Source organism: Eutrigla gurnardus (assembly GCF_963514095.1).
Source record: "Eutrigla gurnardus genome assembly, chromosome: 10".
In the NCBI taxonomy this organism is placed as follows: Eukaryota; Metazoa; Chordata; class Actinopteri; order Perciformes; family Triglidae; genus Eutrigla; species Eutrigla gurnardus.
Window position 1 is genome coordinate 23,224,149 of NC_139924.1, and position 12,726 is coordinate 23,236,874.

Genomic DNA, 12,726 nt, shown 5'->3' on the forward strand with positions numbered 1-12,726 from the left:
TTAAAGCCGTAGCCTCTGAAACTGCAACAGCAGAACTGTGGTGAGCCATGTTTCTGGTCCGAAGCTGGTACTTTAGGCGTGCAAGTGTCTCTCTCTCGCTCTCTCTGTGTGTGTGTGTGTGTGTGTGTGTGTGTGTGTGTGTGTGTGTGTGTGTGTGTGTGTGTGTGTGTGTGTGTGTGTGTGTGTGTGTGTGTGTGTGTGTGTGTGTGTGTGTGTGTTTCTTATTGAGAACCAGATGTAAAACTTTGCTGTCTGGGAATTTTTTACAACAAAGGTCATTTTTTGCACTTTCCATCTCTCTCCGCCTCAAGCATACACATTTAACATAAAGACCCCATGCTAGGCTTGACTTCATGTATCTCACACTACAGCTGATCCTATTTCTAAGATGCATTCAATATATTGATGCAGTACAAATATAGTGTTTCGTTTGCTAGTTTCACCAAAAGTAGATCCTCAGCTACATAATCTAATATCTGTGTTGGATTCTGGGACCGGCATTTTGAATTATTTCTGTAAAATGTATCTTTTATGTGGGCACCTTTTAGGAGGCTCACGCTGCTTTCCAAACAGAGGTGGCGAGAGGGTGACCCTGCAGTGACAGTCACACCTGAAACTGCACGTTGAAAGCAGCAGGTTAGCGGAGCTGTGACTTAATGCATGCCACTTAATGAATGCAACTCAAAGATATAATGACATTTATAATGACTATGGCAAAGAAACTATATTTAATTATGGATAGGTCAAATCAGGCTTAATAATGTCACTTTTGGCCTAGATACGGATCTGGCACATTCGATTGGTGGATCTCTAATTTAATATAGAGACACACATGAGACTTTAGCATGACCCACAATTAAAATGGCCACAAATTAAAAAAAAACATGCTTTAAATAAATAAACATTCTTGATGTGATTTTCATTTCATGCGTATGTCTGTCTGCTTTTATTTGCATGCCAAAAATGCCCCCGACCGTTCTCGGCATCTGGGAATTGGCGGAGCAATACAGAGTTATGGGAGAGGTCAGCAAGTGAGTAAGAATAGGCGAAGCAGAAGACTGATTTTGCCACTCCATATTTAATGCGCTGGTAATGGCAGCTCTCTCTGTATATTCTCTCTCTTTACCACAGTCTTCCTGCCAGATACAGTGGGCTGCCCTGGCCTCTTTCTCTTGTCCACACACACACACACACACACACACACACACACACACACACACACACACACACACACACACACACACACACACACACACACACACACACACACACACACACATACGCCCTTCCCAAAATATCATCTTTGAGCTGAAAAAGTAGTTCACCACAGATGTGACCGGCCCAAATAGAAGAAGAGAGCATGACACATAAGCAATCAATGTTTGACCAAGGGAGTATTTTTACTTCATCCATTTCTTTCTTCATTCCTCTCTCGCTTTCCTCTTTTTTTGGTCTAATTTTTCTTCAAAACTACCACTTTTAGTTTGTTTTTTTTAGTTTTTTTTTTGCAGTAGCCTATTGGAGATTCTGGTGAATAGCCCTGAATCCCTTTTGTAATGTAACCTGAGTCGACCTCGTTTTCAGTTTATGGTTTCTTTCAGTTCCCAGACTGTGTTTTGACACCTGAATTAGTTTTTTTGTCGTTTTGTCTGGTATCGAATCCAACCAAACAACCCAGACTCACTGCAGTTTGTGAAATAGTCACGACAGCAACGCAGGACTTTCAACCACGGGACCGGTGTTGGAGGTTGAGGGTTATTCTGAAGTGATGCCTTCATTACGGTTTTCCTAAATGAAGAGGTTTGTTTCCTTAACCTGATGTGTGTTTTGTGTAGTGTTTTAAGCCCAGCCATGGAGTTTCAACATTATTATAATGCCGTCCCAACAGAGGGAAAAACAATTGTATAATACAAAGTTTGGACGTCATGCTGATATTTAGAGCCAGGGCTTCGGTATGACTAACAAAGATACCACTAGATAAAGTCATGCCCACAAACATCTGGTGGCTCTATACAGAATCAAAGCATATCTGCATACTCATAAAAGCATTTCATCTGAATGTGGGGGCTTTTCAACGCGATGCATCAGCATGTGGGATGTTGGGTGAAGGGCTCTTACTGTAAACATAGCAGCTGTAGGAGTTTTGGGGGTCAGCCTGTTCTTTCAACATCCGGATGTGAGCAGAGAGGTCAGGAAGTGTTTGGGTGAGGAGCAGCCAGGAACGTGTGTGGCCAAAAGAGAAAAAGATCTCACATTCCCCTTTTTTTTTTTGTCTCTCAAAGTGATCTCATCTAGTCCTTAAACCCCCTCTGTTACCTGGCTACCTGCCAGCAGTGGTGCTGCACCATCCAGCCCTCTGATTGGCTGTTTCCAGTCTCGCATCATTAATCAATAATTTGATACTCAAACACTCGCTAGCTTGTTATTGATGTCTATAAAAGATGTACAGTGTTTTCTTTCACAACGCAGGCTTGTTATTTTAGGAAGGGATCAATTGTGTGAAGGGATGGGAAATTTTTTCAGATATTATTATTAACATTCTAAAGATTTTAGGTTATTTTCTTTTTCATTTTTGTACTAATGTTTTTAAAGGCTAACCTGTGCCAATTACAATAATCAATCAAACATCATTTCTACAATATTATGATTGATTAATCCAATTATTATAAACTGCAGCATTAGCATTCACTCTCAATATTGTTGTTCAAAATACTGCATGTATGTTGGTATTCAAATATTAGTGTCATCCATCTTTAATATCATCACCTTTTTTGGACACGTACACACAATCTAGTTACATACACAGTTCACGTCCTTTTTTCTCTGTCTCCTGATATCTCTGTTCTATGGACTGCAGTCCTTTGAAATAAATTGTCTGCGCCTGAACGCGGACGTGCTTTACTCTAAGTGATATGGTGTTTGATTTTATTTTCCTGAGTGTCTGGCAGTCTCTGTGAGGGCTCCATGAGAGAGGATGTACAAGAGAATGACTAGTTGGAATGACGCTGTATTACCTTTGTGTGTGTGAGTGTTGTGTGTGTGAGTGTGTGAAGCCCTGCTCCACTGACGCTCCTCCCTCCTTCTCCACAGAGAGAAGTGCCTTCTTTTGGTGACCCCTCGGGCTGCGCCTCCTCCTCTGTGCCTGTCCATGTCTGCCGGAGTTGCCAGCCCCACCAGGAGCCCCAGGACCGCCGACCCCGTCCACTGAGCCAGTCTCCGCACCACTGACGCCTCCCTTCATCTCCTGCTCCGTCTGCCAGCCAGACCTCCTCTCCATCCATGCCACTCAGCCCTCCTCTGTGGAAGTCGACCCCTCCCCCTTCCTCTGCAGACAGAGCCTGATACTGAAGACAGCTTTTATTGCCTCTTGTGAGTGGAAGGAGTCTCTTTTGCTGCCCCGTCCACCTCAGCCTCCTTCTCCGTCCTCCTTCTCGTTCCCCCACTTCCTCCTCTCCTCCAGCTCTGCGTCTTTTCATCATGGGCCCGCTCGATCGATAATGTGTTTTGCCATTCATCTCATCTGACAGTTCAGCCGAGGAGCGAGGCGAACGAGGGGGAGAGAGATTACAAAGCAAACCCCCGTGGCCGTCACCAGCCAGGCCCTGGGTGACAGGCGGCGAAGGATTCCCGTAGCAGCCACAAACTGACTCTTAGGATGGACCACGAGTGGTAGGCGAGTCCCAGGCCTCACAGGGTTCACCTCACACTCAAACCCTGGGGACAAAACCTTCTAAAAGGAGCTTTTTCCCATGTCCTTGACCTTTTCTTTCTCACCATTTGCCCCAGTGTCATTAGAAACATACAGTGCAGACACACATAATTGCTGGATATCTATTCCTCTGAATCGACCCCTCCTGCCTGGTTCGAAATGGCGATGAATTTGACACAGATCCGGGACACAAAGTGGCTGACGCTGGAGGTTTGTCGGGAATTCCAGAGAGGAACGTGTTCGCGGCCGGACAGCGAGTGCAAGTTCGCCCACCCCGCCAAGAGCTGTCAAGTGGAAAATGGCAGAGTCATTGCTTGTTTTGACTCACTCAAGGTGAGTATGACAAACACTTGTGATGTTCATTCATCACTACCCTGTCTTTTCTCTCTCTTTTTTTTTTTTGTTTTACATCGTGCGGCGTTGACAAGCATTTTTCACAGATGCCACAACTTGTTACACCTAAAGAGACGGTGTATTCATGTCCGGATGCAGAGGAGAACAGTCTGTAGTCAGCTTTAAGGAAAAGTTACAAGATTGAGCTGTTTAGTGTATACACATGTGTGTATAAATACTTTTTTAAGAGTGTGCGCGCGCCTCTTGGTAAGCTGAGATGAGGCCGTAATCACATTAACATCTGTGAATGAGACTCTGTGAATCAGAGTTTCCTTCACTGGCACATAACATTAGTGCTGGGCTGTCGGTTGGCAAGTTTCTGTGTGATCTTCACATCAACAGGCTGAATGTGAAATCTAGAAGTAGGGCAGCACACTGTGTATTTCATGTTTGTGCGTTTGCGAGTATATGTCTCTGTGTTATTTTGAGGTCACGCAGCACAGTGGGGTGTTCTCAGAAGGATCTGTAATTTACTGTCTATTTTTGCCCTGGCACTGGGACAACACACTCCCACTATGCAGCCCATCTCTCTCTCTCTCTCTGGAGAGGATGGAAAGAGGAAGGAAAATGAAATGGACCGGGTTGGTTACATATGTCAGCTTTAATGTTCATCTTAGTTTTGTGTTTGCATGCAAAGTTAAAGGAAACGGAGCACAGCTGAGGCTCATGAGAATGCTGATCGTTTTCGCAGTTATTTGGTCACAAAGCGTTGGACAAACTTGGACGTGTTCGTCAAATGTCATAGCAGTCAATTCAGTAGCTCAAGACATTTCAGTCAAAACCACAAATGTCAACTATAGAGGAAAAGTCAGGGGGTCATTAAATCATTAGCAACCATCCTCTGGAGGCCATGAATGTCAAAAGTTTTGATGGTAATCCATTCAATAGTTGAGATATTTCTGTCCTGACCAAAACGGGGAATTGACCCAACCACCCACCAACATTGCCATCCCGAGAACCGTTCTGCCAGCGTGGCTTAAAATGAAACGTCAGCTGTGTCCCAATTCAGCGGTCGCATCCTTCGACGGTCTTCAAAGGACCGAGCCGAAATGAGACAGTCTGGTCTAGAGAGGATTTCCTCTTCCTCCTGTCACCTCGCAACCAGCTGAGATTGATATGAAAGACCATTGAAGAGGAAACCAAAGTTATCTCATTAAAACAGAGCCCGAGTTCATATTTTAATCTTGTATTTTATATTGTGATGGAGGATACATGCCGGCAACATCAGTGCATGATATATTTCAGGCAAGTGTATTCTGCCGCCGCTGATCCACTCGCAGTTGGGAAGTTGATTAAAATCCAGTCTTCACTGACGCGCAATGAATCTTGGGATAAGTTGGTTCGTGAAGGATCCATCAGTTGGATCCTCCGAATCCAAGTAAGGCTGCATTGAAGGAGGCTTTGAAACGGGACTAGTTGCTGCCACTGTGATGCATTCGCTCTTCAAGTGCAGCCTCCGAAGCATTGACTTTTTTCAATTTAAACTGTGAGCAAGAACTTTCCCCTCTAAACATTACCATGAAATCATAATAACCACGTTTTAGTTACCATTAGCAATTAAAACAATGAGAAACAATTTGCAGATATCGTTAGTATTGGCCACTTAATACAAATTTGATAAAAAAAAAAAAGTTAATTTCTCTCAAAATGCATTTGCTACTGTGCAAACATAATTTATTAAAGCCAAAGTCAGGTGTCAACTCCCTTTAATTAAAACTACATTAAATTTAACATAAAATGAGCAACACATTATCACACGTCCCTCAGTCGTAAACATACTCTACACACTTCAGTTGTGGGCAGTCCTACTCTCTATATATACATCTGCTCACACTTTTAATTTACCGGAACAGTAGGAGAGTGTATAAAGGGTCAGCTGTGGCAGCATGTGTCATGGCTGAGATCCAAATATAAACCCTGGCCTCCTCTAATATAATCTATTGTATAACGAAGACACATGAAGTACATCTGCATGTAGCCGACTTATGCAGAAATACGAGTCACGACATTCCAGCCTGCTGCTGTATTATTCCAGATGCTGGGAATGTGTTGGATTCGGCGGTATCAGTTAAGTCAATCTGGCTATTTTGGCTCAAGTGAGCACAATAATTCTGGATCCTAAAGGTCTCTTCTACTGTGTTGTGCACATGTCCATGTCCTGTAATTTGTCTCCTATCTGATTGGCAAGCAGGGTGTTATGCAGTGTAACTGGAGACCAGAGCTGGAAGTCAGTCAAGCCGATCCAGGGGATTTCTTGTTAAGTCAACCACTGTGTTATTACAGTACTCGGCTGCTTGTTTGGAGCTCCGATGGCTCGGGTGGGTTTGGTTGGTACAGGTAAGACGGGAATAGAAATGGGGAGGGCTGCGGGGGCATTGCGTGGATCATGAAAACAGACACGCAGACTGAGCCGGAGAGGGTGAGAGCAGGCGCAGCAGGGAATGTGCGAGGAAGCGTTGCACTATGCTCAGCGCCCTTCCCTGCTCTCAGTGCCAGGGCATTCCACAGTCCACCTCCCCTCCCTGCCTCTGTGACAGGATGATAGATCTGCTTTATCTGCAGATGAATTTATAATACATGGCAAGGCATGGAGAGAGGGGCAAGGGGATAGGGAAGGACAAGCAGGAGGATGTGGAGAGAAAAAAGGGGAGTTAAGGGATGGATGGCGGTACACGTGGCTTTGCACTCCTGGACAATTTGGCATCCCGCCCGCCCTTCGTTCCTGTTGAAATGCAGCCGGCAAAGGAAGGGAGGGCCTGTAGCTGGAGGAATAGAAACGCAGCTTTCTCTTTTTAGTCAAGTAGTTTTTCTTTCTCCTATTTAATAAATGCACTTTGCTCGGTATCCTTTTTGTTCTTAAACAACAGTTTCAAGTCAGTCGGTCTGTATGGATGTCTTTATTCCATATTTCATAAACTTTAATCAGTCATTGAGTGTTATCTTAAAAAAAAAAAGTTTTTGGCGGCGGTGAACGTAGTGGAAAGTTCCAGTTGTGAAACAGAGGATGATTGATAGAGGCGGACATGGAAGATATTACAGAGAGAATGAGTCTGAAATCCCAACAATTACAAAGAAAAGTCGCCCATTCGGAGGGGACTGGGTGTTTATTTACTCATTTAGAATTGGGAGGGATATTAGTAAAAAGTGAATGATTAAATTTGCATTATGACAGCAGTATTATAGCAACTTCACCAGTCTCATGGCATATATAATATTCATGTGTGATGCTCAAGATGGGCACAGGCAAAGTATGGCAGTTTGCTCACACGCAACTTGAAGCAGAGTCCCCACTAGTTTTGATTTGGGTGAAAAGCTATCTAGAAAATCTAAGCTACCAAAATGCTATGGATCAATTTACATATTACAGGCATTTTTCATTTTTGCTATTGGGAATATATTGTATCAAGAATGCATACTTTGGGGTGTGGTGGCTGTAATTGCTGTTTTCCTTCCTTTTGTTCTCATTATTTTAGCCCTAAATCGAGATTGTTGCTCCTTGTTAACATGCAATCTAACAAACCCACTCAGGAATTTACTTATTTACGTGCTTCAACAAAACAAATCAACCTTTCATGAAATACTTCAAAGTGGTCATGGATATAAATAAGTAGTGATTACTTTCCATTCTTCAAGGAGGAGTGACGATTAGAAACTATTAATGCTGTAAATGCTTTTTTTTTCTCTTACGACCGTCATTTGTCTCTTAAAGCTGGGAGGTTTGAAAGGATATTATGTTGCATGGACTTGGTTTTCACTATTTATTTTAACAATATTCACCCTCGGTGTCCTCCAGCCCACAATCAAGACAATGTTCTACCAAGAAAGATTAAGTTACCACAATGTTTTAAAATTCAAATTGATAAAAAGTCCCCACTAGAAAATGATTGTGTGGGAATGCTGCCATAATCAGGTAACAGGTAATCAGGGAAAAGAAGCATTTGTATTGTGGCTGTCTTTTATTTTTTAATTTACTTTCAAGCAAAGGTTTACCCTAACTGTAAAGGAACAGTGTGCAGCATTTAGTATATATATAGTCAGTGTCTAATCACCTGAAAATAAGAATGAAGTGTGTTTTTGTTTTCTTAGAGTGAGCTCTTTGCATCCACATATGGAGCCATATTTCTACAGTAGTCCAGAAACACTGGCTCTAGATCAAGCCATTAGCCACGTTTCCATGTTGGCTAATGTAGTTCTCCTACACGCCTGGCACATGGGAGAAGTTTCAGTCAGTCGCGATCTGCAACCTCATCACTAGATGCTGCCAAATTCAACACACAGCACCAATAACCTCCACCGCCTGGAACTCTAATGTCGAGATGGAGAACTTGTCGTATAGTTCACTGTAATGTAATTCAATTTGTAGTGTTATTCACAGTGGAGGAATGTGATATTCGCCCAATCTCACTCCCACTGTGTATTTTCCATTAAATGTATGACTTTGTTACATGTTCACCTGTTCATCTGATGTATGATAATACAAAATCCTACGACGCTTTTAAGTTCACCATCACAGAAAAATACTAACACATTTGTATGTCATTGAATTAAAACACAGGAAGAGACAAAAGGCAGGAATATTAAATTTGACCAATATTCATTGAATGATCTATGAGGAAGATGACCTACATTCTTGAATTTGCAACGAGAAGGTGTGCACCTTCACTCAATTATTGAACATTTGGTGTAAAAGTGATCCCTCAGTGACTTAAAGAAGGGAACCAGATAGCAGGTTGATGTAGCTGTTGCTATGAAATGTGTTTAAAAGCATCATACTGTGTTAATCTCACCCCACTCTCACTCTTATCTGTCTTTCTTGTACATGGAAGCCTGAGACATCCAACACAGACAGTTGAGTAAATGTAATGAGGGTCAATACAGCAATCTGTCTAAAACCGATGACAGCTTTTCACTGAAATACAAGTCATTTTTTGGCTCGTAGCATTCAATATTTACAAGCTAACGACTGCAGTAAATACGGCAGAGCACATTCACAATATGTCAGTAAATGAAACATCGCCTTATGCCTCTGTACATTTTATATGTACTGTTGGCGACACGCTGACGCAGTCAGACAATGAGAACGTTTCCGTCTTACCTCTTTGTATGGAGGCAGCTCGAGCATGTGTTTGATAGAGAGATTTTAATTTGATTGGCTTATTGTCAGAGAAAGTGGTTTGTTTTGTCAGAATGAAAACGTTCAACAAAGACAGAGAAAGACTTTTATAGTTGAAGTTCTGAAATGTTTTGGTCTCAAAAAGTTTGACTGTTATTAACCGAGGACAAACTTGTGTTTTATTTGGTAGCGGCAGGTGTTAAGTTCACACTCGGCCCACCTGCAGTGGCTTAAAGGTGGGCTCACGTTGGGACGGTGAACAGTTAACCAGACAAATGCTGTTTCAAGCTTCTTGAGCAAAACTCTTAGACGTCAAAGATGCTGGTCAGCTCCAGTTTATTGTGCACCGTTGGACACTCCACCGCCACGTCCTTAACTGAAAGGCCCATAAAGGTGCTGTTATTGCCCGGGCTTAATGAAAGTCTGATGCTATGTATATTAAAATTACCACACTGTTTTGGGTGTCATTAAGCTGGAGGTAAAGATCGTGCCACATGTCCTTGAGAATCTGTGCAATATTAAGTTATATTGCAATAACCCAGGGCAGTCCCTTGTGTTATTGTGGTGAAGCTGTTGTGTATTATATACCCATAATCACTTTAAACAGCCTGTTTGAGAGCATAATGGCTGTGATAAATTGGAGTCGGTGCCAGTGTGTTTTTGAAATATTTTCTTAAAGTTGCCTATGTAAGAAAAACAATTTCCCTCGATGCCAAAATATGAAGCTGATGGTAGAAACCTATTTCAGCAAAATTCAAAAATAAGTTATGTGTTGCTGGAGTATGGCTTTGGTCTCCACCGAGTCCCTTTTACATAATCGCTCATCAAACACATGCATGTATACTCAAATACATTTAAAAAAAAGACTCAAACCTACCTGCCTTTGGGACATTATTAGGGAAACACATTGTTATTACAACAAAAAGATACAGTCTTAAGATGTGTTCAAAATGACCAGTACCTAAATAATTCATATGAGATTGAAATGATTAAAATAGAAAAAAACAACAACTCTGCAGCGCTTGTAAATACCATAATGTAAGCAAAACAAACTGAAGTACCTGAAGCTCAATGTACTGTATTTACCCCAGAGTTTCTATCAGTGCATGTTCAGCAATATGTTTTGGTGTTTTGTGATATACCCTTGTTTCCTGTCGGACTGAACTACAGGCTGTATTTGAGATTACAACTCTCATACACACACACACGGACAACCACGCACACGTTTTAACACTGCACAGACACAGATAAGCAACGCATAGTGACCTACATACACACTTTACTTCGGAGTCCTTGAAAAGACACAACACATGGAGAGAGAGAGAGAGAGAGAGAGAGAGAAAAGCTAAAAGAACAGATAATAGAAGAATAGGTAAGGCAATATGTATTGAGATGAGAGCCCAGTAGAAAACAGAGGTTGAGGTGTGTGTGTGTGTGTGTGTGTGTGTGTGTGTGTGTGTGTGTGTGTGTGTGTGTGTGTGTGTGTGTGTGTGTGTGTGTGTGTGTGTGTGCGTGTGCGTGTGTGTGCGTGTGCGGTGCACAGAGGGATGCAGTATATTGGATAAGAACTCTTTGAAAGGGAAACGTCCTCCAACAGTGTTAATCTGCTCTGTATCTGTATTCCACTGTCATGCTCTGCACTCTCATCCGATCCTCTCATTACCTCTGTTAATCTGTCTCTACTCAACCCATCCTCTCCCCCCCCCCCCCCCCTCACAGGCATCCCAGACACTTTCATTTCCATTTCACACAGTCGTATTTTTCTTTTCTTTTTTCTTTTTGTGTGGCTTTCCATCAGACTTTTTGAGGAGACGTGTTTGCTTATTAAAAAAAGAAAAAAATGTGATTTTTTTTTTTTAACTGAGGTCAACCATCAGAAACAGATGAATCATTTATGGACACATCCTTGTTATGCGTCATCAGACTTTGTTCTGCAGGGGTCACTAAGGGTGTCTTCTACACTGTCTTAGCAGTGTCTGTCCACATCACCATCTGAGGAGACCGTCTACTAAAAGCTTGCTTCTGTGCCTTCATGGCTCCATGTTGACTGAAGGCCCTAAAGGAGAAAAATATCTCTCTTTTCCCCAAATCTAGTTTTCTAATTTAGCTGTGGCAAAAACACAGAATGTTATGATGACATTGATTTGGAAACTGTTTTAAGGCGGGTTGCTTGTGTCACTTAATAAGGTCACTTCTTTACCTACCTAGAGAAATATCAGGATTAACTAAATAAGATGTACCACACTGCTTTCTCACATAGCTCACCCTTTACAGAACATTATAACAGGAGGGTTTTAAGCAGGTAAGCAGGGAGCACACAGCCAGCAGGTTCCCCTGTTCTATTCATGAGCAAGTCCTGCCGTGAAACGTCTCCTCTAAATGTCTCTCTGTCCTCCGAGAGGCCACCATTTCTACATCCATCTGTGGATACGCTGCCTCAGCATAGACACATAGACACATAAACACACACACATCCATCTTTAAACATGCTGCATCAGCATGGAGACATGACACAACAACATCAGGGCCAAAATACATAAAGGGCATGCAGGAATAGCTTTTCTCCACATACGATCGTCTCTCTTTCACCTTTTTGGCAAATCTTCCGGCTCGCAAACCCTTAATGTTGACTCACGATGACTCACCACAGCAAGCATGCTCATTTCTCTCCAAATGTGACTGTGATCGTTTTCTTCTATCACGAGTGTGTTTTCGTACGGGCGCTGGACGTTTAGGCAGTCTGAAGATAATATCAGCATCTCTGCGTGCTGAGTCGTGATGTCCCCTTGCTATTGCTGCTCCTGCTGTTGTGAACAGAATATCTAATCAGTTCTGGCCTGATCCATTCCTGTTAGTCTGTCTGCCCCCTTTCCACCTCACTAATCTAACTCCCCGAGTTCTCGGAGAAAGCCAACCACCCCCTCCCCACACACACACACACACACACACACACACACTTTTTTTTCTAACTCGCTGCTTTTAAATGATAATGTAATTCTTTGAGAGTGATGCGGTGAAGCAAACATTTAAATTAGACTGCAGACAAGTAAGGTGGCGCGAGAACTAGACGGAGAGTAAGAGCAAACAGCATTAATTCACTCCAGGACAGCAAGTCGTCTGCCAGCTTGTACCCCCGCCATACGTCTGTCTTTTCCCGTCTTGCCGTCCCTCCATCCCGTCTTCCCTTCTATCTGCCGCTGACCCTCTGCTCTCCATCTGATCTCTGGAGTTCAAGCGCTATGTGGTCGGACGTCTGAAGTGTAATCCTCTCCGCTTTCATCCCTGAACACACGCACACCTACACAAAAAAAAAAAGCAGTTACTCTCTGCTACATTCACCCACACACACAGTGACACACGCACACTGATCTCAGTAAAGCAGAGAGAGTCCTATGAAATCATGAGCATTCACCTCAGGTCCGTAATGATGTTAGAGTGAAATCGCTGCCTGGTTAATGGCACTGCAGGCTGCAACTGGCAGGGATTTGGAGGCCGGGATAGTCGCTCGCTG

General features: G+C 42.8%; 1 protein-coding gene across 8 annotated transcripts in view; it reads left to right on the top strand.

The window, feature by feature from the left end:
• LOC311019476 (muscleblind-like protein 1) overlaps window positions 1-12,726 on the top strand; it is a 54,675-nt gene that overhangs the window by 14,518 nt on the left and 27,431 nt on the right. For all 8 annotated transcript variants that reach the window (XM_084018909.1, XM_084018908.1, XM_084018912.1 and 5 more), the window contains exon 2: window positions 3,091-4,042. In XM_084018909.1, the coding sequence (XP_083875035.1) occupies window positions 3,869-4,042 (174 nt within the window). In that variant the 5' untranslated portion in view covers window positions 3,091-3,868. The remainder of the gene's footprint in view (window positions 1-3,090; window positions 4,043-12,726) is intronic.